Source organism: Trypanosoma cruzi, genomic scaffold (assembly GCF_000209065.1).
Source record: "Trypanosoma cruzi strain CL Brener 1047053516797 genomic scaffold, whole genome shotgun sequence".
NCBI classification, from domain to species: Eukaryota; Euglenozoa; class Kinetoplastea; order Trypanosomatida; family Trypanosomatidae; genus Trypanosoma; species Trypanosoma cruzi.
Genome location: NW_001849416.1, coordinates 95,017 through 119,574, shown reverse-complemented (window position 1 = coordinate 119,574; position 24,558 = coordinate 95,017). Strand labels below are relative to the sequence as shown.

The following is a 24,558-nucleotide window of genomic DNA, read 5'->3' as shown; positions in this document are numbered from 1 at the left end:
AAGCATCCTGCTCATTCTGAGAAAGAGACTCAAGTAGTTCCATGATGGAATAATTGTATGAACGCTCAAAATTTATTCGAGCATCCCTCTCCTTTTTTTGCAAAAGCAAAATCATGCGGCGATCAGTGATGGACTTTCGTGCTAACCACAGCTTCTCCACATGTAACCACTCAGTATCCCAGGACTTGCACCAGTCGGAAAAGGCATCTTTCTCCTCCTTCGCGAGAGATACTCGGGCCAACAATTCCGATAAAATAAGATCGTAAAGGGTACAAAGCATGTTAAACGTTGTGCTCTCTTCTTGTGTCGTTATGCGACGGTGCGTATCTTCTGCAGCTAAAAAATCCAATTGCTGTTTATTCGCAACCTGCATAAGCCACGCCGCCAGATGTCTTTTTATTTGCATGTATCCATGCTCAAAACTCGATCGCCGCTCCATTGATTCCTCCACTTCCACGTCATCGCGTGCATTCTCCTCCAGCGTGAGTAACCTCGTGCCCTCATAGAGATATTGACGAGAAATCAGTTCAGCCTCCTCAATGTCACAACGGGTTTGACTCTCCACCTCGGCAAACGTGCGTTGTTCCACCACATCCTGCTCTTCCCGTCGTTTTAATAAAAGTTGGATGATGCCGTCCTTTTCCTCCTTTGCATTGCCGAATAAACTCCGGTGTTCCACACGCTCGTTTTCCTCCAATGCGGCACGAGCTTCCATCTCGTCCTTTTGAACAAGCAGAATCACCCGAAACGCGTTTAAAAGGTACTGCTCCTTCTCACGTAATTCAAGCAACCTCATCTGCAACTGCGAACGATGCGAGAACACAGCCGCGGTAATGATCTGATGTTGGCGACGAAGATAGTGTACATGAAGCGTTTTGCAGGAAAAATTGCATCGAGCAGCGGCTTGGATCATGAGCATACAACCGTTCTGAGCCGCACGCACAATAGAAGCGAGATATTGTGAAATCTCCAACTTCAGAAAGACTTTGGTCCTTCCCACTTGTGCCTGAGCATTGGAGTTCACCCCGGCACGTCTTAGAATCTCCCGGATCTTCTCTTCCTCTGTGTCATGGGAATGAAACGGTACCTGAAACTCCGTCAGTTTCATATTGAGAGTCTGACAATATTTGAATACCATGGGATGCAATTTCGTCATCAAAACCTTGTGCGCCCGCAGAAACTCCGCAAAAGGGAGACGAACCGAGAAAGAGTTTTGACGAATTTTAATCGTTTCAAGAACTCCAGCGGAACGCATCTGCGTCATGACTTCATTGCCATTAAACACACGGGGTTTTTTAGTACTGTGTGGTTTGATGCATCGTATCCAATGGGGGTGGGTGCCGTTAATTTCCGTCATGAGCTGCACCAGTTGATTTTTAAAAAACGATCCAACAGTGGATTTCACAGCCAATCCGGAGTCCGAGGTTTTACTGGAAAGAAGCGATGCCACAAATGAAATTGTACTGGACCGTATGGCACCTTTAAGGACCTCCTTCGTTGAATCAGAGTTTTTGACACGAAACCCCTCCACGTTGTACGTGACATCACCCGCGTAGTGCCGAATAACAAATGAACTTCGATCGGTCTTGAGACGTAAAAAGTTTGGGTGCCCCCCTTTACCGTCCAGCAGTCGTCCTCCGTACAAATCGCAGACCTTTTCACGAAATGTCAAGTCACTTCCCTTCGCCAAGGACGACTCCTCATCGAGAAGATGCAAAATAGACATCTTGTTTGTTGTCTTCGATGAACCACCCGGACCACAGCCGGAGAAGTCAACGCCACAAATAAGATCAAGACAGGGCTGATTATCGTAAAAGAGAACACCCTCCGTGTAATTCCCTCTTTATGGCACTCTTCTATATCTCGTGTAAATATGATGCTGTTGTAATGATTCTGCAGCGTTTCATTTGCCAAATTAATGCACAACTGCTCAAATGAATTCCCGCTAGAAAAGTTTTCAAAGCCAAAGATGTCAAGCAGCCCAATCCATTGCATTCTTTTTTCTTCATCTTGGGATGATGGTATAATTAATTCATTGATACGTGCCACAAGCCAAAGAAAAAGAGCCTCATATAACACCTTCGCGATACCCTCACATAAATCCACAGCTTGCGTGAGCCGAAGTTTGCGTACAATCGTCTCCCCACGCGTCAACTGCGTCGTCGTGACAAGCTCGTTAAATAAGACATCATCCGGAAGGCCCAAAAGTTCCTTCACCATGCGGAGATGCATCTCAACATTTTGTGCGTTCATGTCTATACAACATTCGTCATCACTAAGCGCCTTAAATTGCAAAGAGAGCAAGTGTAAGACAGCCCCTACTGTATTCCAAACGGCATTACATTCCGCTTCACTCATGCCAACAAACTCCATTGCACGCATCACCTCCTCAAAGTCATCAGCGTCATTTACTCCCTCAATTATTGTGGCATTACCAACAGCGGTGCAGCGATAATCCTCCGCGCGGGTTAGTTGCAACTGACTGAGACGATGACGTTTAGCCGCTTCACCATTATTAGCAAGTAATTGATAAAAACTGTGATACCCTCTCTCTCCTTTGCCATGCGTGACAACACGAGAACGCTCAAGGAGGTATACCTTGATGGACGCTCCTGTCATCACCCCGCCAGTTGGCGATTGCCTGAAAAAAACCTTCATGAACTTACCAAAGCGTGAACTGTTGTCATTTCGCCTGGTTTTTGCGTTGCCAAATGCCTCCAGGATGGGAGAAGTGAGATTCACCTTTTTGGTAATCTCCTCCGCTCCAGATTTCTCCTGTGAACCACACTGTGCCGTAGATACAACCCCAATATACTTTAAAACAATTTTGGCTGTTTCCGTCTTGCCAGCTCCGCTTTCACCGCTGACAGTAATACTTTGATTAAGTCCATCGGTGCACATGCGCCAGTAGCTGTAATGCGCCACGGTCCAGGCATGGGGTAAATTTTTGGATGGCGTCTCAATCACCTTCGATCCCTCCATAACATATTTTGGCATGTTATCATCCGTGTAATTGGGCAAAGTATAGTCGTATGGATTTAGAGCCAGTGCAATGGGGCCAATGTGCGTGTAAATAAGATTTTCGTAATATCGAACGCGTACCTGCTCAAGAAGTGTTGCGTCATGAAGGTAAGAAAGCTCCAGAAGGTCATTCAGAGTCGTGTGTTCTGTGGGTTCAACGCAAGACTCGATAATGTGATGGATATCTTGCTTCTTCAGTGGGTAAACATGGACCAACGACGGAGTCTCACTCAGTGACGGAAGATATCGATCTGACGTAACGGCACTGCATCCATACAGTATATGCGTAAAGCCATCTCGTTTCGTCACACGTTTGATGGTGTTTAAAGTCCCGCGAATCCAACACTCGGTTGGATGATTAAAATAGACTGCATCGCCCACACAATAGCCATCGTGGGATTTTACAGAAACCTCCGCCATTGTTCCTTCAACCTTACCGACTTTATTCCCGCCCTGTCACCAAACTTTTGGCACTTCCTCTTCTTTTACTTTTTTTTTACTCTTTTTTTTTTTCCTCTTCTTTTTTTAAGGTGTCTCGCTTGATGAAGCTAAAAGTCCTTCCAGTTGTTACTGTTAGCGTGTGTCAATAAAATATATATTTATAATGCATATAAATAATTGTATGGGCATTCAGGTGTGCAAGTACAGTAAATGCAACATAAAAAGAAAGAAAAAAAAAAGAAAAAGAAAAAAAAAGAGGAAAAAAAAAAAAAAACGTATTTCCATCTAACGCGGTAGTGCAAGAAACTCAATAAAACGAGAAATTCATCAAACTACTCGTCATGACGCCATTACTTCTCAACACAACTCCCCGGAAAAGTAAACACCACGCACAAGCAAAACAAAACAATAAAAAACAACAACAACAAAAAGCCTCTCTCTCTCTCTCTCTCTTTTTTTTTTTTTTTGTTTTTGTTTTTTTTCTTGTATGCGTGTGTTTAAGTGTTATTATTGTTGTTGTTTTCCCTCCTCCGTGATATCCGATTCAAATGCGTCCCGCTGATCTTTTCAAAAGGTCCGCCGTGTTGTAGGAGTGCCACGGCAGCAATGTTCCGGTTCCTGGCTGGTTCAGATGCCATTTCTGGTGGTGCTTCACCATTTCATACTCCCCAACGGTGGCTGGGAAGTCGCGCTCAGTTGGTGGTCGCACGTAATGCGAATAGCGCCGCCCCGCCTCAGGGTGAGCGTATTTGCCCTCGTCCTCGTACCATCGTACAAGCCATCCCCGCTTGGCTGGGTTCGTTGCGAGCCCTTCCAGGCCTTTCCGTTCTGGGAATTCCTGCTCAGGAAACACGGGATACTCTTCCGGGTGAAGCTCCTGGTAGAGGCCATCATGAGTCATATAGACACCGGTAAAAGAACCACCAGCCTCTTCAATGAGCCGAATACTCTCCGCGGATGCATTTTGAAGCTCAATGTGAATAGGGTATGGCACACGGCTCACCCCACTACTAATAAGAACAAATCCTGGCCACACAATCTCACCTTCCGCCACGACACCGGCCTCGTGAAGGTGGTAGACTGTAATGACCTCATTGGGATTCAGACGCCCGGTATCAATCGCCCAGAGGAGTTTACTGAGCTTGAGGCGTGAAAACACCAGTTTTCCCTCATATCGATTTCGTGGGCCCCCCGGTGAAACTCGAGGAGCAAGCATAAACCGTGGAGTCATCTTGCGCTCTTGCCACTGCCCACGGGCAAACACTTTGCGTCTATCGTTGTACCCGCGAGAGTACTTCCAGCTTCCTCCTATTTTCATCCACCCCATCTTAATCATATTATGGCCGCTACGCATCCCCACATATTCTGGTGTTGGGGTCAAATCCTTGACAGACTGTGTGATCTGTGGGTTAAGGTACTGATCCCAGTGAGACCATTTGTGTTGCGTCGTCCTTTCATTCAGTCGCGAAGCAACAACAGGGAGTGGATGGTCCTCATCAAATTCTTTTCTCCCAGAAAAATCCTGCCAATTGTTTCGTGGCTTTGCTAAAAGGTTGTTACTGTTGATAAGAGGAAACATCGACTTGGCCGGGTTCATGTGTAACGGGATATTCTCCCGACAGGGATGAAAAAGACGATAGCGCTGCAGCAACGGCGTTGGTGAGAGCATTTCTCTACTTTTCCTTTTCTTATGAGCGTCCCTCTATTTGGTTGGTGTATTAATCCCTTCAATTTGCGTTTAAAGTGCCTGCTGTGTCTCCCTGATCCCTCCTGTACCGGCCAACCAAACACCTCCCAGTAATTATTTCCTTCTCTTGTCCACCACCAGAGAGAACAAGACTAAGTGCAGGGAAGAAAGTAAGAAAAAAAAAATCCAATGCAAAAAATATAAGCCCGCCTCATATCAATTATATATATATACATATAGAGAGAGAATAGAAAATAACAAGGGTGAATCTCTCTCGCAACACTCACTGAAGAACAACATCCGTCAATTCTTCTAATGGATTCCCATCCATCCTTCGTTGTTTACTATTTTTCCCCTTCTTCTTCTTCTTCTTCGCTTGGGGCTCCTTGAGAGTGTTGTTGTTCTCCTCTATTTGCCCCGTCATTTCCCTCTTTTTTTTTTTTTTTACATCTATTACATAATCTCCAGCGGAAAACCTAAAAGATACCGCCAACAATTTCATCCCTCTCCCACACCCACCCGGACGGTAGTTCACACCGCAACATATCGTGCATCCACCTGCTCAAAAATCTCCTGCGAGACAACATCCAGCGGACGATTGCCGTCGATTCGAACAAAAACAGGCTCATAGCATTCGATCAGTTCGTCCTTCCTCGCGTCAAAATATTTCCATCGACTTACCACAGCCGCGAGGGAGTCGTCATCTTCGAACATGCGCTCCACAGCCATTCCTTGTGGGGGAGGGCAAAACTCCATGTGGTAAACATTCTGTGTAATTGGATCATACCGGCGTCCATTGCACCGTTGAACCGCCACCTCATACGGCACATCCAGCAGAATAAAGAAAAGAGGTGAAATGCCCGCTGTTTGCAGACGAAGTGCCTCGGAACGTGTCCGCGGGAAGCCGTTCAGCACCCAACCTTTACTATTCGCATCCTCCATCTTCAGGCGACGTATAATTAATTCAGATGCAACATCATGTGGCACCGGTATGCCATCCCGCATGCAATTCGCTACCTTTTCGCCCTCTTTTGTGTCTTTTGACATTTCCTCACGGAAGACATCGTCAGCGTTGACGACCACCGCACCGTACTTTTGCGCGATGCGTCGGGACTGCGTACGTTTTCCGGCACCGGATGGTCCAAGAACCATCAACCGCAGCGTCGTCTTTCCATCGAGCGCATGCAGCAGGAATTGCAGCGGGTCATCCGGCAGGTGCACCATGACATCGTGAAAAAGTTCCTCCAGAAGTGTGTTGATGTGCTTCTCCTCAAAATAGGCGGCGGATCCCGCCGAGAGCTCACCCGTTGACATCCCCACCCGCCCACCGCTGACCTCCTTCTTCCTCCTATCGGTGTGCAACAACCTCCCACGAAGCAAACAATACGCAACAACAGAAATAATATATAAAAAAAGGAAAAAAAAAAAAAGAACTATTCGGTTTCTTGTGTCCACAAAAAAAAAGAAATAATAATAATAATAGGGGCAATGGGCCATACAGAGCCAATAACCTGTTGTTGTTTTTCTTATATTTATTTGACAATTTCTTCTTCCTTTCTTTTTTTTTTTTTTTTTTTTTCACCTGTACCTCTTCCACTCTTTCACTTTGTGAGTATTACTTCAGCTCAAATTCAATGGTGTAGCAGCGCCGTAAAGTGCCTGTCGCTACGAGCCGCACCTCAGCGTCGAGTGTTGCGTCGGAGTTTGTGAATGCAACAAGCCGCTCCGCCCGCACTGTGGCTGGCAGCAGAACGGTTGTCTGCTTCCAGTGAGTGGGCGGATGAAACGGCGACGTATTTAACGTCCACTCACGGAAGCTCACATCAAACCACAGCGTGAACCCATCCACCGCCACCTCCTGCGTACAGTTAACGCCAAAGTGTCGTTGAAATGCCGTGGAGTTGCAGAAGTTGAAATGAACGGTACGGCACAAAGACGTCATCGCATCCTCCGCAATGGAAGAAAGTTCCACCTCCGCCAGGACCACACCCTCATGCAGGAGACACGAGGCCGGGATAGTGTCAATGAGGGGATTCGACGTCTCTAGTTGCATCTCACACTCCACAGTGCCGTAGCGGCTAAAGTCGACACCTTCAAGGCCGCTCCAAAACCTGCAATAGCGCTCCTCGCAGTAGGGAGCACAAGTCATAGGCGCGACACGTATCGTTGCGCGTTCGGGGATCATTTCAATTCGACGGCAAACCCCCAGCTTTGCATTGACCTCCCCAAAGAAGTCCCTCGCGCGGATCACAGATGGCAACATGCCTTCATGCAGAAGATAAAATCCCATCCACTCCGATACGATGACCGCCACCCCGCAGCCTTTCAACACCGCCTCGTGAGTAGCAATAAAGCTCGCAACACCACCCGCAACAATATTCTCCACCGTTTCAGACAACAACGTAATTTTGTCCGACAGATGATTGTCACCAATGACGCGTGCCTGAAAAAAGCTCAACGAGGACGCCTCAATGGAGAAGACATGCTTTGCTCCTGCACGGGCCGCCCAAATGGAGAAAATTCCTGTCCCCGACCCCACATCCACGACCACACGGTCCTGGACAACCGTCTCGCAAGTGACCGCTTGACGATAAAAAGACATGCGTGGTGCGTCGGAAAGCATTACGCGGTGCACGCCAAGGTCGGCGTAGGCATCATAGTACTGCTCCTGCGCCGACTCGTGTGGGTTATAGTCCTCCGCAAACTGCTGCAAGGGCATGAACCGCTTCCACAAAAACATAAATAATCATGTCATGGGCGTTGAACGAAAAGAAAGAAAAAAAACATAAATAAATAAAATAAAATAAAAGCATGTAACCCCTCGTGTAGATCCCAATTCTCACAGACCCTCTCCCTTCTCCCTTTCTCTTTCTCTCTCTCTCTCTCCATTTGTTTTTTTTTTTTTTTTTTTTTTTTTTCGTCTTTCTATAAAAATTAATTAATTAATTAATTAATTAAACGCAATTAAAGCCGTCAATAGATTGAAGGCAAAAAAGGAACCACCATCAACAAAGCACCCATGCTCCATTGAAAAGTTATAGTTGGTAAAGTTCTGCAACCCCATTGGAGAGCTTGCGCACGCGTTGAAAAAGCTCGCAGGCCAACATGGCATTTCCGTTGCTCTCCGCCACACGTGCTTGCTCATATAAATCAAACGCCTTCTTGTCATTCTCCGTCGTCAAAATCGGTGGGTCACGACGGTAGAGAAAATCGCCACGAAGAATGTACTTGCAACACCCCTCCCCCACCGGTGTACCCTCGTGAAGCACATCACAAAAAAAGAACGCGGCAGAACCCTTTTTGGGATAAACGGCGCCAACGCGTTTCTCCTTTTTGCCCACATACTTGCCAGTTTGTGGATCCAACTCGAGAACATCCGCCTGCTCACCCATAAATATCGCAGTCTCACCGCCACACGCGCAGTGGTTCAGGTAGATGAGTAGTGTGTAGAGGGAACGCGTGTTGAGATCAACGACGGTGGATCCATCAATGTGTGGGGAGAAATGCCCACCGGGCCCGTACTTACCGAGCAGCAGGTTGCTCGATAGGCTCAACGGCACCCAAGTCCCCGCCAGGTCACGGGCAAACATATCCTCAGAGTCTGTTACCGATGGACCAAACAGTTTAGGCTCCAAATGCACCACCCGTTGAATGCGCTCCGACAGAGCCCGTGTCAACTGCGGGAAACATGCCTCAATGGTGTCGACCACGCGAAAAGCACGTGCCTCTGTTTCTCCGCTGCGTTGTCCGGCGTCACATGCTGCGTTTGCGTCCTTCTGCCGCCAAAAGGTATAGCCCACTTCCTCACAGGCAGCAACAATTCGATCGCACTCCGCAGCGGACAAGAAATTCTCCACGACCAGCACTTCCACCCGCTCATCGACCCGACTCTGTAAAACAACTTCAGTCGGTGTAATTTCCAGGGGCACTCGATCAATCACATCCTTCTTTAAGGGTTCGCCCTTATCAACAATGTTGTTATAGCTGTACATCACACAGGCACATACACACGCACCCTCGTAAAATTATTCGCCAAGAAAACTATATAAAAAGTCAAAAAATGTATATATATATATATATATATAACCCACTCACAAAATAAAAATAAAAATAACCACAAGAAAAAAAAAAAGTCAATAAGAACAAAGTCATATAATATTCAGTGCAGAAAGGCAAAAGAGACATGACGATACGCCCATTACATCAAAACATCCCAAGGATATTTCCTTAAATATTTATGGCAATGTGATTATAATTGTAAGAGTAGAATTCCTCAATTCGCTCTTTTTAAGCCTTAATCGAGTAGAAGAGCGCATAGTGCCAGTTTGGGGTAAAACCAGGCCTTTGCCTTCTCCGCATTCTCTGGGACGGTACACATGGACATGGCGGCAATTTCTGCCAACTTCAAAAGATTTTTTTGCTGTGAAATAATATTACGAATAGTGGATGTGATAGGCGCAAAAGGAGGAATTGAGTACGGTTGTAATTCGCTGCGTTTGCCCAAGTCCTCAATGTAACAGCGTTGCTCCTTGCCAAGATCATCCAATGTCATATGCACAGACTGCAGCTCAGATGTTGAAAACTTCGTGTTGGCAATGGTGTTAAAGCGAGTGCTTGTTGTCTTACGCTCCCGTGCAGAAGCCAATGAACTCTCGTTGCTGAAACATGGCAAGAGAAGAATACTGCTTCCACGCATTCCCATACGTCCGACTCGACCAATGCGATGCACATAAGACTGTACGGTTGCTGGTGGTTCAAAGTGGTAGACATAATCCACGTCACGCACATCCAACCCAAACGCTGCGATATCTGTGCAGAGAAGAATTGCACCTTTCCCATCCGGTGGTCGTCCGTCCCGCTTCCAACCACCACTATACACTTGATTCTTCTTCTCCGTCGCAGCGTGAGGCGGGGGTTGTGTCTTTTTTGTGGCCAACTCCTGTGCATTCGTCCCATGATTTAAAAACGCGTTGTACTGCTCAAGCCGCGCCCGCTCATTCATACCCTCGTACATCACAAACGTGTGTTTGATGTACAGAAGTGGGGACTCGCTTTTCATAAGGCTACCAAATAGTTTTTCCACAAATTTCAACGTTTTGGGGCTGTTAAAAAAAATAAAGTGCTTCTTCGACGCATGGAGATTCATCAGTTGAACCAAAAGGGGAAGAAATTCGTGCGCTTCGCACATCATGTAGCGATTCTGCAACTGTGTAACAAAATCCTGCGAGCTATTCAGTACGATGGTGTGCATCTGCGTTCCAAGCGTCGCTTGGATGTGAGCGGCGTACGCTCGCAGCTCCTGAGAGGTGGAGACTGTCGCCCCAACAAACGCCACGTCCGTCACAATTTGACCGGAAGGAGACGATTTGTAAGGAGCGAATTTGTGTCGCTTTTGAGGCGGCTCCTCCATCCCGGCGTATGTGTCCAGGAATCGTGTTACAGCCCCCCGCATCTCCGGTGAGTGGAAGACAAGATCCGCCTCGTCCACGACAAACGCAAACCGCTCACTGTGGCATCCACGCAATTGAACCGCATTCCCCGTGTCCCCGCTCACTGACTGCATGCCGCCCCGCTTCTCATAGTAGCGCCGCCGTGTCTCCTCATCCTGTGTGGCCAACAACTCCTGCATTTCATCCGACACCGCACTCGCCGCCCGTTCCTGTTCCCATACGGCAAGAAACTCTGAAAGGTCATGGGGTGTCGTGACGAGGAAATTTCCGGCACCACGAGCTGCTTTTTTTAGCCCATCCAGGACGGCATGGACAGGCTGCACGGCCCCATCGCACAAGACAAAGCGTATGTTTTGTGGAAGGCGAGAGACAAGGTTGCGCCCAACGACGAAGGTTTGCTCCGCCAACACACGTGACGGGGACAAAATAACACCCACGATATCTCGGCGTAAAAGAGGACGACCGTGTTCGGCCACGTATGCATCGCATGCGCGCACGGTGCGCTCAATCAGTGGAATCAGCACGGCCAGCGTCTTCCCACTGCCTGTCGGTGCCTCCAACACCGCACTGTTGCCCGATGTGCGGAGAAAACTAATGGCGCGGGCCTGCACAGAGGTGGCGTGGGAGAAGAAAAAGACATTCTTCAGTGCAAAGACGGTGGACTTGTGCAGCGGGGGAGTCAACTCCTCCCATGGCACCTCCAACACCTCGTCGTTCCACGTCTTTTCCTCCGGCTCCCACTGCCGCCGCAGTCGCTTCACCGCAATTTCAGAAGATGACATCCCTGAAAGTCAACAAACACACAACACACAAAAAAAAAGAAAAAGAAACAAAAAATAAAAAATAAAAATTTGAAAGTCGTGGGAGACAAAATGACACTAAAAATAAAAAAATCAAAGAAGACACAAAAATCAAAACCCAGCCAAGCACTCACACAAATAAACAAAAAAAAAAAAAAAGACACACAAACACACAGATGGATAGAGAGAGAAAAAAGAAAAAGAGAGAGATTGAGAAAGAAAAAGAAAAAGAAAAAAAAAGAAAAAAAAAAATGGTATATCTAAACTCTCAACAAACATACACTCCAACATCCAACAACAACAAGAAAAAAAAAAGGAAAAAAGAAGGAACATAGACCCTACAATATATATATATATATATAGGGAGAGAGAGAGAGAGCTCTGGCGTCAACAGTTTTCCCCTAATCTGAACAAAAGAAAAAAAAAAAACCTGTCGCAAGTAAATTGTCTGCAAGAAGTTAATATTCGCCGGTCCGCCTACCGTTTTTTACTTCTTTCCTCTTTTTTTTTTTTTTTTTTTTTTTTTTTTTTCTTGCGTCTTTCAGTCTTTTCGTTTCATTTTATTATTATTTTCTTTTCCCCCTCCCCCTCTTGTTGTTGGTTTGGCGGCCAATGATGCTAAATTTTATTTATTTATTTATTTGTTTCCTTCACTTCACGCGAATACGCACCACCGTGGCGCCACTCGCGATAAATGCAAGAGAGGCAAAAGAAAACATGACAACAAACCCAAAATAACTGTAGTAAATTGACCCGGCCTCCGTATATGCCACAAAGAACTGAAGTATAACCCCATAACCCACTTGTCCAAAAATTGTCCCAATGGTTGCACTTGTGGCAAATAACGCCAAATCCTTCGCGGCATCAATCGGCACACCACCTTTACGAGGGAGTGTTGATATACCAAGTGCGTGGTCAACGGAAAGGTAAGACGCAGTCCCAACCCCATGAATAAAACCCACCAAATAAAGAAATTCAATGTTAGGTACAAAAAGAAGACACATGACTGACGCGGTACATAAACAAAGAGAGGCGTAAACAACAGGCTTGCGTCCAATGCGGTCGGAAAATATTCCGCTTGGGATGGCACCCACAAAACCCCCCGCCAGTGCTGCAATCCACAACGCAGAGGTCACGCGTACTGGGCTAGACAAACTCAACACATCACGCACAAAAAAAAAAAGATATAATTGAGAAGCGACACCAGTATTAAAAAGCGCCCTTCCAATGCATGCAAGTAAAAAATCGGGAAATACACGAAAGGAAGGCACCGTAAATGCTGCCGTCAGCGTATCACAAAAACGGGCGGGCTCTTGTGGCTGTCGAGATGTATCTACAATTGGAATAAAATTCAAAGTCACTGCCAAACAAAATAACGTCACAAGCACATAAATACAGAGACAGTAAGTAATAGGCACGTCTATCGCCAACATGGCATACCCCACACCACTACCCGTTAGGGCAAGAAGAGCAAGCGCCCCACTTCCTTCCCCAGTTTGCTCCTCAGGAACATAATCCGTTAACAACGCCATGACCATATTATAAACGACAGAAAGTCCCACGGTAGATGTCACCTGAGCAAAGCAAAGTAATACAATTCCATCTATCATTTCCACAAGAAGAAAAATAAAAAGTCCCAAAACTGTCACAGCTGAGCCGTACACTAAAAAGACCGCCCTGCCACCCATACGATCACTGTACGCCCCAACCAATGGAGCAGACATCTGACACAAGGCTCCAAGTACCATGAGAAAACCTAACCAAAGACTTTGTTTATTATTACAAAAACGGGCAACAGATTTTGGAATCAAAATATTGTTTAATGTGTTAAAACATATGGCGTAGCTAAACGACATACAAAGTAAAAATAATAACTCCTTCATGGACATATGGCGCTTCAAATGAAACAGGGGTCCATCATTTCCCTCGTTTTCCCCAACTCCATGGGCACCTGTCAGAGGCATGGGTTCATAACGCCTTTTTTCTTCTGAATAGAGAGCTTTCACAAAAGACATATTACCCAAAATGCGCTACTTCTACTCAATTTTGTAAAACAACAAAATAACAACAGCAAAAAAGAAAAAAAAGAAGACGATGGTAAAGGAAAAAAAAACATCAAATAAAGGAAATACATACACAGTTCCGCACACACACACACACAGACACACAGTGAGAAAGGGAGAGAAATATGTATATATAAATATATTTAGATATATAGATACCTTCGCAAAGGAAATGTGTAGACGAGCCTCGATGATACAACGGTTAAATGGTATCTTTCTTTCTTTTTTTTTTTTTTCTCCGTTATTTGTGTGCATTTATCGTTATTAATGCATCATGTTTTAATGACTTTTCATTTTCTCTTTCTTCCTGTAGTTCTCTTCTCTTATTCCCCTTCTTTCTTCGCCCTTCACGTGGGGCCATTGAAGCCGATCCGCGCTGCTGCTTCATTCAAGGCGAGTTCCTCACAAAATACCCGCCCTCACACTCCCAGAGTGTACGCCTCACAGTAATCTACCAGGTGGTGAATTTCGACCGAAGGCTCTCGTAACGCTGAAGTTCTTCCTTCGAGACCGACGGCTTGAGTTGATCGCGCGCCCTCACAAAGTCACGCATCTGAACAAAAAAAGACGGCGCCTCTTCGGCATGACGCCCCACCGACTGTGTATCGTCGCCCCCCTCCGCAGCAGTGCGCTGAAGCATCGATTCGACAGCAAACATCATGGCGTCAGAACAAAGAGCAAAAAAATCAGCGCCGGTGTAATCCATAGAAAGTGGCTCAAGGAGGGCGTCAAAGTCCACGTCATCTGCGAGGTTAAACTTCCGCGTGAGTGCACGGAGGGCGACCAACTGCTCCTCCCTCGTCGCGGGAAGACCCAAGTAGCACAGCCTGTCAAAGCGGCCAGGGCGTAGCAGCGATGGGTCCAGAAGATCCGGACGATTTGTAGCGCCGATGACAAACACCTGTGCGGTGGTACTGCCGTCTGTGCGTGTGTGGCCAACGCCATCCACCTCAACAAGCAGCTGCGCAACAACACGATCCATCGCCCCGCCGGCGTCACCCTTCGCGCCACGTGCCGGCGCCAGTGCGTCCAGCTCGTCAAAAAATATGATGCAGGGCGAGTTGTCCCGTGCACGCTGAAAGAGGAGACGAATGTTCTTTTCGCTCTCACCAACGTACTGATTGATCAGCTCAGGCCCCTTCACCGCCATGAAATTCATGTTCATCTCCGTCGCGACTGCCTTTGCTAGAAGTGTCTTGCCACACCCTGGCGGCCCGTAAAAAAGGATACCCGCTCGTCGCTTTGTGCCGGTTGAAAAAAGTTCCGGGTGCAGCAGGGGCAATTGAATCGTCTCCCGCAGCTCTCGCTTCGCCTCCTCCAATCCGCCCACATCCTTCCACCGCACAGGCTGCAGTTTAGTCGAGACAAGACTGTATCCATGCGCTTTTTGATACTTCTGCAGCACACTTCCGCACAATGACTCCGAAAGTACAGGACGTACTCCCTCCGGCAACCGCATGCATCTCAGAACAGAGAGACATTCCTGCATGTACGCCACCACATCGGCAGCACTCAGTCCGACTGTCCATGACGCTACGGAATCAAATGACAACAGAAGGCTCTTACATACACCAAAAGAACGTTGAGCCTCTTGAAACAGAGTTTCTGCAATAATGCGACGGTCCGTGTCGGATGGATTGGCGCAATTTAGTACACCTTCCACATTTCGGGCCCTGGCTGCCACCGTTGGCGGTGGTGCCTCCATACCCTCGCAGACAAGAAAAATAATCCGAACCCCAAGACAGGTATCACTGATGGTATCATCCGTGTCAAACAAATGCAACAAGTGGGGATTGTCAGGTAAAATTTGCGCATTCTTTATCACAAGTGCCACTTCACCACGGCCTTGCATATACTCTGAAACAAGACGCTGCACATCCTCTGTACGCCACTGATCAAGGTCAACAATAAGCGCTGCCACACCATTCACTGCCAACGCAGTCGTAATGCACTCGTATGGAAAGTTCTCCGGCATTGCACGCACCACAAAGACATGTGTCCCCGCAGAGTGTAGTGGTAAAAAAAAGGAACCCAACGCTCCACGAATGGCCAGAGTGAAAGACAAGTTTAAATAAACTGTTCCGTTTGAACATAATGGTGGATAAAGGGGAGTCACATCCACGCAAGGCAATGTGCTGCGTATGGATAAAACGACCTCCGTCCCCTGACCATCTAGCTCAAGCAACCCGTACGGTTTACCTGAAGATGTCGTCACCTCGGCAACGCGGATTGGAATCGCAATGGTACCGTCAAAGTTCTGCCGTAATCTCATAGTCGTTTCAGCGGCATCGTCCTGTACAAGATGTGCAACATGCCTCAGCACAGCCTCGGTGACGTCCGTATAATCCAGCTGCCGCTCAAGAAAGAGTTGAGGCGTAACGTGAAAAATAAGAACGTCACCTTCAGAGACCATTCGGCCCGACAACATCTCCTTGGAGGCATTTAGTGCAAGCACCAACATCTTCTCATACGTGTCTCCCAATACGGCATTCAACATGGCGAGAGGCCACGCAGGCACAAGAACGGCACAACTCATTTGCAACTCACTAAACCCATTTTTCGACAATCCCAAAGTTAACGGCATGCACGCCGAATCGAGTACAGGACGAAATACAGAAAGTGAAGTATTCAGCCGTTGGTCTGAGTATCGCACACGAGTCGCCTCAACGGACGATAAGGACTCAAGCAAAATGGCAGCCCGAATATTACGAAAAACATCGGGCGAGGTGTGCAGGGTAGGAACACTATCGGCACCATCCTCTCCCTCTGCTTTCATGCAAATGGAGAAAGCAGTCGTGTACTCTGCATCACCAACACACACCACCGCGCCGTCCATCAGCAGGGTGCGCAAAAAAAACCTCTCGGACGACACCGCAATGGAGCCACTCAAAGAATCATCCAACACAACAATGCATTGGTCGTCATCGACATCCCCTTCTTCTTCTTCCTCCTCCTCCTCCTCCTCTTTGGGGTTCTCTTCTGTCGTGTGTGCAGCGAGGCACAACTCTGTAGCCCCGTTACTAACGCATGGTGGAAGTACAATAAGGGTTGTCGTGTCGCACAACACGCCAGCCGTAGCCGGAGTCAAATCCACCACCATGAGAGCAACCGGAAAATGTTCACTCAACAGTATCGTTTGCCCCAAATGCACCTTGTCATCCTGTTGCATAATCGCCTGCAGCAGGCGTACGGTGTTCCCGTCCATTTTGCCATTCCGCTCCAAGACGCACTGGTAGTCTTTCGGGGTGACGGCGCGAAGAATGCACAGCTCAAGCTGCACCGCAAGCTCCACGCTGTCGGCTTCCATTGATCGAATCATTCACCACACCGCAGCTGTGATATACATATGATGCAACCAATCAGCATACGTATAACACAAAAGACGCAAAAGAAGAAAAAACACACAAAAAAAAATAATGAGAAAAAAAGAAAACACGGGATAAATAACCCAAACGAGACATATGAAGCCCTCACACAACGTCTTCAATGCATCCATAAATATATATATCTGCCAATGATACTGAAACTGGCGCAACAGTAACAACAGAAAAAATATCTGTATTCACTCTCTCTCTGCCGCACTCGCCCACGCATGAATGCAGAAAAATAAAATAAAAATAAATGAACATTTCCATTAGAATTTATTCGTTGTTTTTCTCTTTTTCTTTTCTGTCCAACCTTTTTTTTTTTTTTTTTTTAGCTCTCCTTTGGCAGCCGTAGCTGCTTTAAATCCCACAGAGTTAGTGACGGGCCCCCACACCTCGGCAGAAAAATCCGTGCAATTTCCTGCAAGCTACTTTTCTTTCCAAGGATTTCACTCTTAAACGCCAAGAGACATGCTGTGAGGTCCACAAGAGAGGGCTTGGTTTGGCTCTGCCCAACAAAACGCTGCGCTAACACTACATCTTCACCATCCCACAGGGCATCATGCCCATCGGAGATGCCTGCCTCCTGCACGATGGAATCCACCATCCGCATAAAATTGACACGACTCTCCCATACATATGGGGGAAAGGGATCAACCACCTTTCCAACTAATTCCGCCATGTATGCATGACGACGTGCAGCCGCCACAAGGAGCTCTGCGTAGGCGGCAAACATTGCCCCCAAATCACCAAAATGGCACCGCACCGCCTCTTTAGCCGCGGCATTTTTTTCTTCTTCGCTAAGTTGGTATGCCTCATAATGTGATGGGACAGAATTTGTCTTCTTGAGGATTCTCAGCGCAACGTACCTGCTAGCAATGTCAAACTGTGGACGTCCGTGCCCGTCCAACGCCTTCCAGAAGGTTGCACCACATGGGTTTCCAATGTAGCCACGCACAGCCGCTATGAATTCATAATCATTCACAATATCATCATCCCCTTCCTCTTTTTTCCCTGAAAATTTAACACGCATTGTTGCGTTGAGTACATCATGCCGTAGCGGAGAAAATGTTTCGCTGGCCTCCTTCCAGCGCACCTCATCCGCCGTCAATGGAAGTGGTGCGTACCGGGGAATACCACCCTCCGCATAAACACCGGCATGGCGGAACGGAGCAAAAGACGAGCTGCTTGGCAGGCGATCATTAAAATAATACGTCACCGGAGCGCTATGAACGCGGTCGCGTTTCCCGGAAAGACGCTGCCGCCTTCTGGGAGAAGAAGGCGGCATGCATAGCGTCACACGAAGGGCTGAAAACCGATCGTGTGCCTCACACAACTGCCGAATCATCCGCCTCAACTTCTTCTGAAGCCGACGATTCGCCTCGAGTGCCTCGTCAACATTTTCAAGGGCGGTGGATGCACCGGCCATCCCTCCCAGAAACCCTACCGCAACATCCGTCCATGACGCAAAAAAATTATATAAATAAATAAAGAAGGCAAAAAAAAAAAGAAAAGGAAACTTAAATGTTTAAAAAACATTCAGCCAGACTCTCCAGCTCCATCCCACAATCACACACACACCAAAAAAAAAAAAAACGGCACAACAAGAGGGGGGGGAAAACGTTCCAGATTCGGTGCTCTCCGCCTCCTTCATTTTTAGGCACTCTTGTCATCATCCTCTTCCTGTTCCCCAATTTTTCTCTCGTGTTCTTCCCATTCTTTTTCCTTCTGTTCTCGGCGCTCCTTGAAGAACCGCGTCTCCTCCTCTTCGCGTTCCTCTACAAGTCGCAGTTGTTCAAGTAGTTTCTTTGCCTCGTGGTAGCGGAGAAAGGCAAACCGCATTGCCCGCCTATAAATCCGTTTCTCCGACTGACGCGTATTTCCACCGGCATCCGCAAATGACTCCGTTGCAATCGACACCCAAAAGGCAGTCGTCCGTTCAAAAAATAACGCCGGAGTCTCCTCCCTCAGCGGGGTTGGTACGGCGGATCCGCCGCCCAGCTGAGCGAGGAGCTGCTCCTTATGTATCTTGAGGCCCTTCTTGCCCTTTACAGTGGTGATGCCGTCCACAATGTCACGTGCGGGTGTGACGGCGGTGTCAAGCTCCGCGGGGATAACCTGCGGTGGCTCATCATCGTTGTCGCCATCCTCCAGTGACCGCGGAATGCGGGAAAAGTCCACGCCGCCGTCCACCGCTGCCTCTTCAGCACCTTCCGCAACCTCATCGTCGTCTTCATCGTACTCCATGTCAAATGCAGCGCTGACAACAGTGCTGCCGCTCTCCCATGAGCCAGCGTCACTCTCCTCTGCCTCCTTACCAAGCCATACCAAACGTGAAAGATCCTGCGAGAGAAGCACGCGGTACGTGTCACATGTATGAAGATTGAATGAAAAGAGATCCGACATCGTGACTTCCCGCAAGCCACTCTCAAACTGACCCCCAAAAATGTATAGAGTGTTCCCAAGAACAAGCATGGATGCGTTCATCCGACGATGTGGATATATCTGCCCTCTTTTATTGACTTCAAAACTCTCCTTCATCTCTTCCTTGTCATCTTCCTCAACGTTCCCATGACTTTCCGCCTCCTCTTCGTCCTCCTCGTCACTGTCTTCGTCACTTGAACACTTGGAGGCATCTTTCAGATGTTGTAAATGAAGAGCCTTCAATTCCGATTGCAGGTCCCCTTCCTTCGACTCCGATACAGTCGTCTTCCTCCTTGCGCGCAAAACAATTGGGTAAAAGCGTTTCGTGTCCATATGAAAAACAAATAAATCACTGCAAAAACTTGACACAACCTTTCCGCCTGGAGACTCAATGTCCACAACACCGCCAAACAAATACATTTTGCTATCTTTAAACGCACTGCCCACGCCACAGCGAATGGGTGGGGGAATACCGCCCAAACGTATCTTTGTCCATAATGTAACCTCACACTCCGCGTTGTTATTATCTGCAGCACCGATACCCTGCGGTAATTTTAAGCTCCAAAGGTCATGGTGCACGGTTGCTTGTGACTTTTTAAATCGATTAAACTTTTCACTGGAGAATCCCCCATAGACAAAGAGCGTGTCATTCCAGACAGCCATTGAATGTCCACTGCGCGGGTGAGGCAACTCACCATATGGCGCGGTTTTGACAGCCGTCCACTTTCCCGGCCCGTCCAAATGCGAAAGTACCCAAAGGTCATTAAAATAGTGGCATTCCTGTGCATTATCATAAAATCCACCAAATAGGACGGCATTACGACGCCAGATACAAATACGATGTCCACTGCGTGACGACGGACCCCCTTTCAAGCCCTTTAGTTCTTCCCATTCAAATTTTTTGGTGTCAAAACGCCAAACGTCCTTAAAGTGCAGAAATTGCGATTGCGACTGAGAGACAAATTCTCCGCCACAAATAAGAAGAAAGTGCTTGTAGAGAACACCCTGGCTGCTGCTGCGTGGGGGCGGGTTCAACGCCGTCACGAGACGTGACCAGAAGTTGCGCTTGATGTTGTAAAAGTACAGGTCATTGTACGCTACCGTTTTCTCCCCGTCCCAATACTCTCCACCAAAAAGCATCAGCTCGTGATCCCTTTCAGGGTGAGCAGTAAAGACAACATTCGCACGCGGACTAGGGGCGGGGACGTTTTCCTCCACCAACGTGGTGCGCATTTTGCCCTCCTGCTTACGTATGCGGTTCAACGTAACTTCCGGAGCCTCCTCATTGTTGAACCCCTTCACCTCGTCGTCGCCTGAGTCGCCCTTGTGAATCCCTTTGGCACGTTTCTGGGCCTGGCGACTCGCACGCTTCACTGCTTTCAAGGGATCCTCATGCTTCTTGCGCTTGTCGCGACCCTTCCCCATGAATCAATGATGAGTTACGCTGTATTCCTCCCTCACTCTCTCTCCCTCTCCCCTTTTCTCTTTCCTCCCCACCGAACAATACTCCTACCCACTATTCACAATTGAATATATATATCTATGTATATATGTGCGGTTTACACCTTTAATCCCCTTTCCCCTCAAGCACGGTATCTACAGCATGCCATGCAAAATAAAAATTAAAAAAAAAAAAATAAAAAAAATCCAAAACAGGAAAAGCGGAAAAATAAATAAAGGCTGGAATACAAATGTAAATATAACAATTCGTTGGTTTGCCTCAACACATTATTGCAAGTAAATCCTCCCATGTGATCCAACATAAAAGGAATAAAAAAAGAAAATAAAAAAAAAGGAAAGGAACATGTCATTTCGGTAAGAAAAAAACAGCAAACAAAACTTTCTTGGAGTCCTTCTCTCCATGTAACCATCTGCGTGCGTATACCTGTGAAGATCCCGATCGTTGTATGTGTCATGTGCAAATATCTGCAGGGGTGTGCAGAAAAAAAAGCCAAACGCTGCCGGTGTGTTGACTCAAAACTTTCCATCAAAGGAAAAAATAAATAAATAAATAAATTTTTTGTGTCCTAACTTCAACCTCTTTTACTTCCCTTCCCTTCCCTTTTCGTCTTCTTGTTGTTGTGCTGGTGGTTTCGTGCGTGTGGGAAAAAAAAAAAAAAAAAAAAGAAAAAAAAAGATCAGAATTTCATCTCAGTTTCCACCACACGTTGCCTTCACAGCCATTACACGCAGCGTACATGCATGCAGTGTGGGTGGGTGCAGGCGTACATCCCCCGCACCGCCCAGCAGAGAGGAGAAAGTCCTGTTTTTTGTTTTTTGTTTGTTTGTTTGTTTGTTAGTTGTTGTTTTTCGAAAGAAAAGAAAAAAAAAAAAACACGAATTGATTTTAAAAAACAACAAAAAACAAAAACCCAAAAAAAAAAGAACACTAAAAAAAAAAAAAAAAAAAAAAAACAGAAAGCGGCCCAGACGTAAAAACCAAGAAGGCTAAAAAAGATGAGAAGTGGTGGGGTGGGAAAATAAAAATAAATAAATAAATAAATTTTTAAAGCTTATGCCAAAAAAAAAAAAAAAAAAAAAAAAACGAAAAACGAAAAAAAACAGCCGATGAATACAAATACATGTATGCCTAAATATGTATATGTCTATACACATGTACAGAAACATAGATAAATAGATACAGACATATACTCATATATTGATAAATAAATTATTATGTTAATATATATAAGAAAAAAAAAAGGTAAAAATACAACAAAATTGTGCACAAATTTAGGGATTTTATACAAATAAAAAAAGAAAACAAAAAAAAAGGAGGGCCAAAATAAATTAAACAAACAACAAAAACAAGTATCCATTTTTTTTTCCTTTTTTTTTTTTTAATTCCTGGAGCTTACTGAACTTCTTCGGAAATTACCCCAGCCATCTCCAACGGAACATTTCGTCCCGCCTCTTCCTGCACACGCCTGGAGCGTACAAAGCGCATGTAGACAAAATGCATCAGCAGACTTGCAGTGAAGGCCAATGCGCAGAGGCACGCAAGCACAGTGAATGATGTCCGCACACACTTGCTACGTCCCAGGCAGTGGACCCGACCATCCGAAGCCCGAACGGAGTTTCGCGTCATAAGTTCACCAAACATAAAACGGTTGAAGACAATGACACCAATGAGATCAAAGAAAAAGATACTGTTGTAATGTTTCGCAACGTCAATGCTGAAAATGGTGCGGACAGTCAATACGAGGGTAGCAGCGTAGGACCCGTTCGCAAATCCTCCGAGAAGCATTGGTACGATCAGCGCCCGTGCTGGCACAATGAGAAAAAAGATGCAAGAAAGGCACATCATGAGGGACGGGATGCAGTACGTGATGGTAATGGGCGTTCGCTTCTCAAGTGGTCGGCTTGCATTCCATGCTTCAAAGAAACTGACACCAAGACGACTAATGGCGTTACCGATACTCGTCAGGGCAACGTACAGGGCGGGAAGCTGCTCGCTCGACGGGTCCTCTGATACCGCCACAAACAGCTGGCGACTGTTGAGCATAACAATATGCACACCACCCGACAAAATGACAGCGTTCAGCCAGACACACCACAATGGAATACTGTGAAGAACATTATAAAAGAAGCCGGTCTGGTACTGCGGAAAATTCTTGTCATCATTGGAAACAAGCCTTTCCTCTCCTTCAAGAGCCTCATCCATTATTTCATTTTTGGCGTCACCGGCAGATGTGTCCCCTTTGCTGTCGTTCTTCTCATTGGAGTTCTCGAGGGGTTCGTTGCTGCCGCTAGTGGATTTTCTGCTTCCCCTCAATGGCTTGTCAAGGCAATTGAATGGCAGGACAACAAGGAATAACGAAAAGTACAGCACAATCATGATAATTGCGGGTGGGTTTTTCGTCTTGAATGACACTTCACCCTCCACAAAAACAAAGACGATGCTCTGTACCGTGATCACGATGAGAAGACTCAACACAATGACGAACAAAATAAGAAAGCGCCGTCTGGGGGCCTTCTTGATGAGATACATGTGCTCCACACGACGTGCTATCGCGTGCTCCTCTTCGGTGTAATGCTTGATCCTGTGGCCTGTCATATGGTACGGAGGGATCTGAATGAAGATAAACGCCCAGAACCCAATGGCCACAAAAACGGCAAGAAGAAAAAACATAAAAGTGGAGTGGTTGCCTGAAAAGTACGTGTTGTAAATTGTCGCAATGACAGAGCCTGCCAATCCAACCATCGACTTCACAGCTGCCACCAAGAGACCGCGGTCAACTGGAAACCAGCTGAGTACAGACAAGATGGGGCCCATATCAAACATGGAACAGCCAATGTTCATGATGGCATTGATGACAGCAAGACTCCCCACGCTTGCCCCAATCCTTCCCGAAAACGTCAATGCAAATAGTGCTGCGCCAAGTCCGTACGCAACCATGCCAATCACAAAAAGCGGCTTCGGCCCTATGTAGTCAAAGATGAATCCAAAGGGAAGCGTAAAGTATCCAAAAACGATGCCCACAGTTGAAACGGTGGTGATATCGTTCTGGGTAAAGCCGTAGTCATCCGTCATTTTGCCCGATATGAGCGAAAAGGAGTAGACGGCACCGGATGCGATCGCACAAAACATGCTGCACACCACAAACCCAAAGCGCTGTGACTCGTTAATGGAGTTGGGTGCCTCAAGTCGGTCATTGAAACCAAGCACCATTTTCCACGCCCTCAATTTGCTGTTTGTCCCTGTTAGCTCCAAGCTAAAACTTATTTGTTGTTGCCTTTTTTTTTGCTTGATTTCGAAAAACGTTAAGTCTTTCCCAAAAATTAAAAAAGATGGGGAGAAATCGCCACAGCCATGTCACCGTACGAGTGGCACAGAAGGTTGTGACAAGTCTGGCCATGCAAGTGATTACAACGGCCCTGTTTTTACCTGCACCATAAATACATGTCCACAAACAAGTATATATGTATATATGTATTTACTCTTGTGCCCAAGAACAACAATAAAAAAAAAGAGCGAAAGCCGTGCCATGCACTCTCACAAAAGTTATAAATAAATTTCCCTGGCACCGCTTTCCTCGGTGGGGTCCCCTGCGGCATCCACAGCACACCCACTCGGATCGTCGATTTGCACTGCGATGTCGTCAGTGGCCACTTCCAGACAGCCCTCTTCGCCGCAGACGGACGTCAACGCCACGTCATGCCGCAGCGCCATTGCACTCTGCTCTAGCAATTCCCTCTCGGCATCCGTAAGACGAAATAAAGCAGCACGAATACTCGCGGTATCCTCGAAGTACTTGTACGACGTCGTAGTCTTCCGCCGCTCCAAAGCAAAGAGCTGCAGCGCAG

General features: G+C 46.8%; 10 protein-coding genes and 1 pseudogene across 10 annotated transcripts, besides 40 other annotated features; all 11 read right to left on the bottom strand.

The window, feature by feature from the left end:
* Positions 1-1,516: a sequence feature (heterozygous, Esmeraldo-like haplotype).
* Positions 1-3,441, bottom strand: Tc00.1047053506947.110 (annotated as a pseudogene).
* Positions 1,517-1,791: a sequence feature (areas merged during assembly that could not be assigned to a particular haplotype. This can correspond to areas where the two haplotypes were merged or to regions with more than two copies in the genome that were merged during assembly.).
* Positions 1,792-2,007: a sequence feature (heterozygous, non-Esmeraldo-like haplotype).
* Positions 2,008-2,558: a sequence feature (haploid, Esmeraldo-like haplotype).
* Positions 2,559-2,568: a sequence feature (haploid, non-Esmeraldo-like haplotype).
* Positions 2,569-24,558: a sequence feature (heterozygous, Esmeraldo-like haplotype).
* Positions 3,502-3,548: a sequence feature (A-rich).
* Positions 3,607-3,627: a sequence feature (AT_rich).
* Positions 3,682-3,736: a microsatellite.
* Positions 3,896-3,915: a microsatellite.
* Positions 3,916-3,947: a microsatellite.
* Positions 4,007-5,131, bottom strand: Tc00.1047053506947.100 (hypothetical protein, conserved; the record flags this gene model as incomplete). The annotated part of the gene is made up of 1 exon (XM_806140.1): positions 4,007-5,131. The coding sequence occupies one exon, from the start codon at positions 5,129-5,131 to the stop codon at positions 4,007-4,009; it is 1,125 nt and encodes a 374-aa protein (XP_811233.1).
* Positions 5,497-5,523: a microsatellite.
* Positions 5,681-6,463, bottom strand: Tc00.1047053506947.90 (adenylate kinase, putative; the record flags this gene model as incomplete). Its single annotated transcript, XM_806139.1, has 1 exon — positions 5,681-6,463. The coding sequence occupies one exon, from the start codon at positions 6,461-6,463 to the stop codon at positions 5,681-5,683; it is 783 nt and encodes a 260-aa protein (XP_811232.1).
* Positions 6,693-6,728: a microsatellite.
* Positions 6,765-7,889, bottom strand: Tc00.1047053506947.80 (hypothetical protein, conserved; the record flags this gene model as incomplete). The annotated part of the gene is made up of 1 exon (XM_806138.1): positions 6,765-7,889. One exon carries the CDS (start codon positions 7,887-7,889, stop codon positions 6,765-6,767), a length of 1,125 nt encoding a protein of 374 aa, XP_811231.1.
* Positions 7,926-7,958: a sequence feature (AT_rich).
* Positions 7,998-8,035: a sequence feature (GA-rich).
* Positions 8,038-8,067: a microsatellite.
* Positions 8,082-8,107: a microsatellite.
* On the bottom strand, positions 8,185-9,141 carry Tc00.1047053506947.70 (hypothetical protein, conserved; the record flags this gene model as incomplete). The annotated part of the gene is made up of 1 exon (XM_806137.1): positions 8,185-9,141. One exon carries the CDS (start codon positions 9,139-9,141, stop codon positions 8,185-8,187), a length of 957 nt encoding a protein of 318 aa, XP_811230.1.
* Positions 9,210-9,234: a microsatellite.
* Positions 9,245-9,296: a sequence feature (T-rich).
* Positions 9,444-11,381, bottom strand: Tc00.1047053506947.60 (hypothetical protein, conserved; the record flags this gene model as incomplete). Its single annotated transcript, XM_806136.1, has 1 exon — positions 9,444-11,381. One exon carries the CDS (start codon positions 11,379-11,381, stop codon positions 9,444-9,446), a length of 1,938 nt encoding a protein of 645 aa, XP_811229.1.
* Positions 11,411-11,449: a microsatellite.
* Positions 11,590-11,651: a sequence feature (T-rich).
* Positions 11,883-11,933: a microsatellite.
* Positions 12,024-12,046: a microsatellite.
* Tc00.1047053506947.50 (hypothetical protein, conserved) lies at positions 12,050-13,414 on the bottom strand (the record flags this gene model as incomplete). The annotated part of the gene is made up of 1 exon (XM_806135.1): positions 12,050-13,414. The coding sequence occupies one exon, from the start codon at positions 13,412-13,414 to the stop codon at positions 12,050-12,052; it is 1,365 nt and encodes a 454-aa protein (XP_811228.1).
* Positions 13,450-13,528: a sequence feature (T-rich).
* Positions 13,545-13,568: a microsatellite.
* On the bottom strand, positions 13,914-16,781 carry Tc00.1047053506947.40 (peroxisome assembly protein, putative; the record flags this gene model as incomplete). Its single annotated transcript, XM_806134.1, has 1 exon — positions 13,914-16,781. One exon carries the CDS (start codon positions 16,779-16,781, stop codon positions 13,914-13,916), a length of 2,868 nt encoding a protein of 955 aa, XP_811227.1.
* Positions 16,393-16,427: a microsatellite.
* Positions 16,849-16,895: a sequence feature (T-rich).
* Positions 17,065-17,085: a sequence feature (AT_rich).
* Positions 17,103-17,160: a sequence feature (A-rich).
* On the bottom strand, positions 17,159-18,256 carry Tc00.1047053506947.30 (hypothetical protein, conserved; the record flags this gene model as incomplete). The annotated part of the gene is made up of 1 exon (XM_806133.1): positions 17,159-18,256. One exon carries the CDS (start codon positions 18,254-18,256, stop codon positions 17,159-17,161), a length of 1,098 nt encoding a protein of 365 aa, XP_811226.1.
* Positions 18,296-18,319: a sequence feature (AT_rich).
* On the bottom strand, positions 18,484-20,676 carry Tc00.1047053506947.20 (hypothetical protein, conserved; the record flags this gene model as incomplete). The annotated part of the gene is made up of 1 exon (XM_806132.1): positions 18,484-20,676. The coding sequence occupies one exon, from the start codon at positions 20,674-20,676 to the stop codon at positions 18,484-18,486; it is 2,193 nt and encodes a 730-aa protein (XP_811225.1).
* Positions 20,704-20,740: a sequence feature (GA-rich).
* Positions 20,864-20,954: a sequence feature (T-rich).
* Positions 21,016-21,054: a sequence feature (T-rich).
* Positions 21,249-21,268: a microsatellite.
* Positions 21,358-21,387: a microsatellite.
* Positions 21,521-21,553: a microsatellite.
* Positions 21,601-21,666: a microsatellite.
* Positions 21,736-21,755: a microsatellite.
* Positions 21,772-21,813: a microsatellite.
* Positions 21,824-21,942: a microsatellite.
* Positions 22,106-23,923, bottom strand: Tc00.1047053506947.10 (hypothetical protein, conserved; the record flags this gene model as incomplete). The annotated part of the gene is made up of 1 exon (XM_806131.1): positions 22,106-23,923. The coding sequence occupies one exon, from the start codon at positions 23,921-23,923 to the stop codon at positions 22,106-22,108; it is 1,818 nt and encodes a 605-aa protein (XP_811224.1).